This window comes from Rhincodon typus, unplaced genomic scaffold (assembly GCF_021869965.1).
Source record: "Rhincodon typus isolate 14 unplaced genomic scaffold, sRhiTyp1.1 hic_rhity00004822, whole genome shotgun sequence".
In the NCBI taxonomy this organism is placed as follows: Eukaryota; Metazoa; Chordata; class Chondrichthyes; order Orectolobiformes; family Rhincodontidae; genus Rhincodon; species Rhincodon typus.
Window position 1 is genome coordinate 1 of NW_025970460.1, and position 7240 is coordinate 7240.

Genomic DNA, 7240 nt, shown 5'->3' on the forward strand with positions numbered 1-7240 from the left:
TGCTGGGCTTTTCCAGCAACTTCTGTTTTTATACTTCTGTGAACTTTCTTTGGATGTTTATAGAAACGCAAATCAATTGCTTGGGAGAAAAAGTCAGTGTATGGATTAGTAGGGTGATGAGGAAATTGTTTTTTTTAAACAATCTGTGGCTACTGCAGTCCTTTCTATCACCAGCTGACATTTCCTCGTTTTAGGTGGCCTGGTTCTGGAGAGGGGTGCTGCTTGATACTTCTATTGTGTTAATACCCAGTTCCCTCCGCTATCTCCTTCCACCTGTACTTACTCAAAATCCGTCTCTGTCTTCAGCTCGGTCACAGGTCGGAAGACCAAGGCCTTCCTGTTCATTCCCAGGACACAGGCTGTCTCAGGAGAGTTGGCGAAGACTTGTCCTATCCAAGGAAAGGATTAGAGGGAGGATGGTGAGAATGGACATACTTTCCAGCGGCCTGAACGCCATATCCGACATGAACATCCAGCAATCCCAAGGCCCCTGCCCCCCCACCCTCCTCAGCCAAATCTTTCCCTTTATTGGGACCAGATCTTTCCACAGATCGGGAAGGCTGCACTTCCCAGATGTAGCGAGGAAATCAAACTAACTTCAAAAACCATCAGGGGCTCCTTGCAGCTTCCCTCATGCTACAAAAGGGGCTGCCCGGGATGATGGGCCTCGTCTCTCAGCCCACGCGTGTTTGGTTAGGGATATTCCACCTGGAACACCTTGCTCACTGGTGTCGAGCGAAGGGTTCTTTATCCCTCCTCCCCCCAACCCGACCTCGGGAGTCTCCTCAGTTGAGTTGTGATCGGTTTGGTTCCAGTTCTGCCCAGAGCAGCTCTCCCTGGCTTCGCCGACCAACTCACTGGAGGTTGCCTGACCCTGATCTAACTCTCTCTCTCAGCACCGCCCAAGGCCTGGAGCTCACCTTTCCTGTAGCATTCCAGGAGCTTCTCCGTCAGCCACTGCACGGCCTTGACGCCCAGCTTCGTCCCAAAGTTCCTGTCGAAGGGTGTTGGTGAACCGCCCTGACAACGGAGAAGAGGTGAAGTAAACGGAGAGGCGAACATTTCGATACAAGAGTGACAGATGGCCACGCGTCGCCAGGCCTAACGGTCTCTGCTTTAACTCTGTCCGCCACCAGCCCCACAAATGATGGGCGGGCAGGGATGAGAGTTAAAATCCGAGAATAACGTGTTCCCACTGTCAGCCTGTGGCGCTCCTGGTCATTGTAACATTTGGACCAGTCAGTCATTCAGATCCTGGAGCTGGTTCCAGCAACTGTAGGGCAGGGGCCTTGTTAACGCAAAGGAACCTCGCAACTGGATAGCGTCACTGACATAGCAAAGGGCTATTAATTGCCCGGTGCCCTGCAGCAGAATCTCGGTGACCACATCCTGCTGGGCAGATGCGATTGCTGGAAGTTGAGGAGCCTTTTCAGTCCGAACTCCCGTTGAAGCAGGAGCGCAGGCTCGAAACCAGCCCATCAGCTTCCTCAGCCCGGGGCTCCCGCTGAGTGTGTTGTTCACGCCCCCTCCCACAGCATCCTGGCAGGAGCTGCCCGTCACCACCTTCCTGCCTGTAAAGGGCAGGTCGTGCATCTGGCTCAGATCTGGGACAGAGTACTGTACTGCAGCAGACTCTGGGTGTTTAGTCAGTTGGTGGAGATCTTCCCCAACGCTGCTGATGTTTCTCTATTTATAGAGACATGCAGCACGGGAACAGGCCCTTCGGTCCAACTAAATCATGCCGACCATGTTCCCAAACTAAAACTAGTCCCATCTGCCTGCGTTTGGCCCGTATCCCTCCTTTCCTATTCACGAACTCATCCAAACGTTGTAACTGTACCTGCATCCATCACTTTCTCTGGCAGTTCATTCCACACACAAACCACTCCCTGCGTAAAGAAAAAAAGTCGCCCCTCGTGTCCTTTTTAAAATCTCTCTCCTCTCACCTTAAAAACCTGCCCCCTAGCTTTGAGCTCCCCTAGCCTAGCGAAAAGACTCTTGTCATTCACCTTAGCCAAGCCCCTCGTGATTTTATTTTAAAACCTCAGTAAGGCCATCCCTCAAACTCCTATGCTCCAGTCAAAACAAAAATCCCAGCCTTTTTTTTGTATCTCAAACCCTCCATTCCTGGCAAAATCCTGGAAAATCTTTTCTGAACCCTTTCCAAATTTAATAATATCCATGCTCATAGGATGGCGACCAAAAGTGCACACCGTACTCCTGAAGAGGCCTCACCAACGTCCTGTTTGACCTCCACATGACGTCCCAACTTCTACACTCAAAAGGTCTGAGCAATAAAGGCAAGCGTGCTAAACGTCTTCTTAACCACCCTGTTTATCCAGACCCAGACGTCAGTGAGTTATGTTGCTGAGCCATTTGTTGAAACTGTTTGCCTTGGAGGAGTCACTTACCTGCTGCATATGGCCCAGCACGTTGGTGCGACAATCAAACACACCCTTCCCCTCAGCAGAGTACAGGTTGTACAAGAACTCAGTGGTGTAATATTGGTGACACTTCTCGTTTCTGCAGGAAAAGGAATGGAACAAAAATTCACATAAATGTCTTTTTTCTAAAGAGAGCAAACATTGGCCTCCCAGTTCTACGTTCACCTTTCCTAAAGCAATACGGTGGACTCCTCTTGCCCTCCTCCTATATCCCCTCTAATTCTCCTCTTTTCCCACCCACAGGGCTAAGATAGGCAACTCACCAGGAGGTAATTCACAGGCCCAGTGTGTCAGAGCACTGACTGGCCAATCCCCAGGTCTAGCTCCCAGTTTAACCGTGTTGATGAATGGTATAGTCCATACCACAGAGAGCCCTGCTACCTCGTCAGCTCCAGTTACAATGCAGAGGTGTAGGCGTGTGTCAGAGAGAGGGGAACACAGTCAGTACATTCACAGAAACGAGAACAGGAGGCCATTCAGCCTCTCCAGCTTGTTCCACGGTTCAGATCGTGGTAATTCCATTTACCCGATCTGGCGCCATTAAACTCAGAACAGCTTGCCAGCATCAACCTGTGTCTTCAATATTTCCAAGTGCCCTTCGGCAGCTTCGGCCCCCAGCTTGGAGGCATTTGCACCTCTGCAGGGGAGGGAAGGGGGAGGGTGGGTTCAGTAAAAAGTGGAATCTCTTCAGGGCTAAGGGGACAGCACTTTGACAGTGGGCACAGATTGGTTGCAGAGAGAGAGAGAGAGAGAGAGAGAGAGAGTGATGGCCCTGCCTCCGAGGGAGGTGGTGAACGTTTTGAATCCCAAGCCACAATTCCACGTACTGGGGAGGATTCCTGAACGACTTGCTGGCAGAGGAGGTGCCAGTGTCTCCCCCGGGGAATAATCTTGCTTCCGTGCACCCTTTTGCCAGGTGACGTGTAAGGGACAATCTTGGCCACCCTTTACAATGCAGGATGTACCCGAGGGCACTTGTACGCAATGGCTGTGGGGGCATCATGTATTGCAAAGGAGCAGCAGAGACTCCTCAGCCTTGCTTGCAGTCCACCAGAGGGTAGGTAACATGGAAGATCAAAAGAACCCTAGCGAAAACCAACGGGGGGGGGGGAAAGAAAAAACACAAGCACAGTAAAAGCGATCTGGTGCAAGAGACTGGAGTTAGGCAATATGCAATGGCGAAGCATCAGGACAAGAGAGACCCTGGTTGGTGCCAAGCGAATGGATTTTTTTCTTTTAATAAGCGAGGGATGATGGGTGGCAGTGTTAGAAGTCAAAATATTGGTTCATTTTAGTCGGAACAGAGGGTGCAGAGGACCACGACTGGGGTGGGGATAGGATGAGCAGCCTGGAAGTTTCTTACCCCCTACAATTCAGTTAGTGTTAAAAATCAGCTCTGGGGGAAAGACTGGTAACTGCATCAAAGAAAGTAAACAGCTCACCGCACCCCGGGCATTTCTAACAGGGATCAGAACGCTTTCGCAAAGTCCGCTTTCCTTTCATCTAAGCTCTAACAAAACAGGAGGGGCACTTAACTAAACAGAAGGCACAAATCCGACACTCATCGAGAAAGAAAAAGCCACACTGAATTTCCCTCCAGCAAGTTATTCACGAGGTTTAACAGATACAAAGGATTCATTGCCCAGAAAGAAACTCGGCAGCGTCTTCTAGTGGTCAGCACGAGAATGCCACCACTGGAGTCCAGCCGGGTGCACGGCTGCTTTCAATGTGCAACTCGTGTTAGCTCAGAGGCTGGGAGCACAGCACTCTATTTGGAGTGACCAATGTACTTTTGCAAGTCTCACTAGCCCTGTTCAATGCTGGGGAACACAGGGTCTTGGGTAGCATTGAGAAGGATGAAAGTAGGCTACTTCTTCGCCCTGTCGGGAAAGATGGGCAGAGGCAAAACTTCCCTTTTCTAAAAATAAAGCCCAAATGTCCTGGTCCACAAAGCAAGACGGCTGACCTGCATCTGTCACAATGTCAGTTCATCTGTAAGCAGTCACTGAAGTTATAACATAAGGAGCACGGTACACAATTTGCATTCAGCCATCCTTCATAAACAACAGCGTGGTCACAGCTAGCTGCTCAGGGATGTGGGCCGAGGGTCGATGACACCAAGGAGAACTTCCTTGCTCTTCCTCAAAAGCATCCGCATAGGATCTTTTACGTCCACCCAAGAGGGATGGCAGGGACTCAGAAGATCAAAAAGAAAACAAGGAACTGGAGTAGGCTAGTCAGCCTATTAAGCCTGCACTATCAGACAATCATGGTTGATCGGATTGTGGCCTTCTCCACTTTCGAGCCCAACCTGCCCCTTCCCAGTTTCCCTTTCACAAAACCATGTTGACTTTGCCCAATTGTATTAACAGTTTCTAAATGTCCTGCTGCTCAAATCCATTACTGAGGAGCAAATATTCTCCTAATGAAAGATGTCAGACCAACTGATTTAGTTTCCTGCTTCCTGTAATCCTACTTTCTTGAATAGAGGTACTACATGTGTTAGCTTACACAGTCTGTCGGAGCTTTTCCAGAATCTAGGAAACTTTGGAAGATCACAGTCAATGCACTCACTATCTCTGCAGCCACTTCCAAGGTGGTCTTTAGTCCAATTCCATTTCCTAGCACTTTTTCTGCTGTGATGGATTGTTTACTTTTTCTCCCCTCAAGAATAATTAGGAAATTGAGAGGTGATTTCTGGGTCTTTGACAGAGACGTAAGGATCATAAATCTGTCATTCCCCCATTATTAATTTCCCCGTTTCACCCTCTTAAAAGGAATCAACACTTGCTTGAGTCCTGATGAAGGGTCCAGAACAGAAACGTCAACGTTCCTGCTCCTCAGATGCTGTCTGACCTGCTGTGCTCCTCCAGCTCCACATTTTATGAACACTAATTTTACCTACTTTCTTCCCTTTCACACTTCTATGGATGCTTTTATTGTCCGAGTTTTTATTTCTAACTTTATTCCGCTCATACTCAAATTTCACCCTCTTTATGATGTAATTATTTTTTGTTGGTTTCTAAAATTTTCCCAATCTTCTATAGCATGGCTATTTTAAGCAGCATCGTACAACCTCTCTTTCAATTTGATATGAACCATAACTTTCTTAGTTAGCTGGGTCACGATGCATCATTCGTATGGTATCTATCTCAACGAGGAATATCTCTGTCGAGAGTTCTAAAATATCTCCTTAAATGCCTGCAAATGCTTCACTACCATATTATTTATTTTCCCGTTCTGCATTAACCAGCTTCATACCCCTGTAATTGCCTCGATGGGTCTAAATCACTGGTATCAGACCCAAAGTTGTCACCCTTAAACTCAATGTGAAGTTCTATGATGTTACTATTTGAAGGATCCTTTACAACGGTGTCATGAATCAATCCTGTCTCATTACACATTACCAGGTCTAAAATATCGTACTCCCTAGTTGGATCTGGAGTGTATCCCAAGCACACATTATGAACTCGTCCTCCAGATTATTCTTGCCAAACTATAAGAAGATTAAAATGTCCTCTTACCCGAGAGACGACATCTTATAGTGCAACACTTGCTCACCCTGGATTTTGGAATGCAAGCCTCAGGAGTGGCATTTGAACTCTTGACTCTTGAATTCCAGAGGCAAGTGAGCCACCCACTGAGCCAATGGCTGTCACCCAAGGTGACCAGGCAGCAGAGAGGCACATGTGTGCACTGGCCTTACCACTGGACACCCCACGTTCCTCTGTGATTTTCCCAGGAAGACCCTACCTCAAGACAAGCCCTCTCTGGATGGTCGTCTTCATCTTCCCAGTTAGATGCTCCACATTGGCCTGCAGATATAAAGCAATGCGTCAGAAACAATATATTCTTCTCCCTGAAGGTGGCTTTAGCAGAGCAAGTTGGGAACGACTGCTTCAACTGAGGAAGGGCACAGATTTAATGTAATTGGCAGAAGGACCAGAGGCAGGACATGGAGAATTTTCTCTTTACAAAAATGTAGCAACTTGTTATGATCCAGAGCACACTGCTGGAAAACGAGGGGGAAGAAGAAAGACAGAGAGAGAGAGGTAGGGGTTGGTGAAGAGAGATGAGGCCAAGGGAGGTAGGGGAGAAAGAGATGAAGGGTAAGGGAAGGGAAAATAGGGACAGTGGTGGAGGCGAAAAAGGCACCCCCTCCCCAACCAAAATGCTGGACCAGACCCCTTTGCCCCCACCGCCAAACCCAAATTTTGCATCTCATGAACCCACCGTCAAGTCATGAATGTTAATGGGGTCTTCGTAGATGTAGGCAGCATCAGCCCCGACAGCTAACGCTGTTGCCGAGGCCAGGTAGCCACAGTAACCTCCCATGGTCTCCACGATGAAGACTCGGCGCTTGGTTCCCGATGCAGACTGCTTAATGCGGTCACAGGTCTGCCAAGGGACAAGTAAAATACGAGTAACCCGAGAGGTTCAAGTCGCCCAGCCCAGAGAATCTGCAGATTTCAGACTGACCCAGCTCTCTGCAGTGATCCAAACCTTCTCTAGCCAGCCCTGCTCCAAACCTAAAACTAGCTCCCCCTCCTGGTCACTCTAAACAACATTTAACCTAGAGATAGTAGGAACTGCAGATGCTGGAGAATCCGAGACAACAAAGGTGCAGGGCTGGATGAACACAGCAGGCCAAGCAGCATCATAGGAGCAGAGAGGCTGACGTTTCGGGCCTAGACCCTTCATCAGAAAAGGGGGAGGGGAAGGGGGTTTTGAAATAAATAGGGAGAGAGTGGGAGGCGGATAGAAGAGGGATAGAGGAGAGGATAAGTGGAGAGGAA

The 7240-nt window shown here is 48.7% G+C and overlaps 1 protein-coding gene across 1 annotated transcript in view; it reads right to left on the reverse strand.

Annotated features, from left to right (window-relative positions):
* Window positions 1–279: 279 nt before the first annotated feature.
* LOC125481991 (ATP-dependent 6-phosphofructokinase, liver type-like) overlaps window positions 280–7240 on the reverse strand; it is an 11483-nt gene continuing 4522 nt past the window's right edge. The window contains exons 5-9 of the mRNA XM_048593956.1: window positions 6678–6842; window positions 6198–6259; window positions 2412–2523; window positions 921–1020; window positions 280–389 (exon numbers count right to left, since the gene is read on the reverse strand). Coding sequence (XP_048449913.1) covers window positions 280–389; window positions 921–1020; window positions 2412–2523; window positions 6198–6259; window positions 6678–6842 — 549 coding nt within the window. The remainder of the gene's footprint in view (window positions 390–920; window positions 1021–2411; window positions 2524–6197; window positions 6260–6677; window positions 6843–7240) is intronic.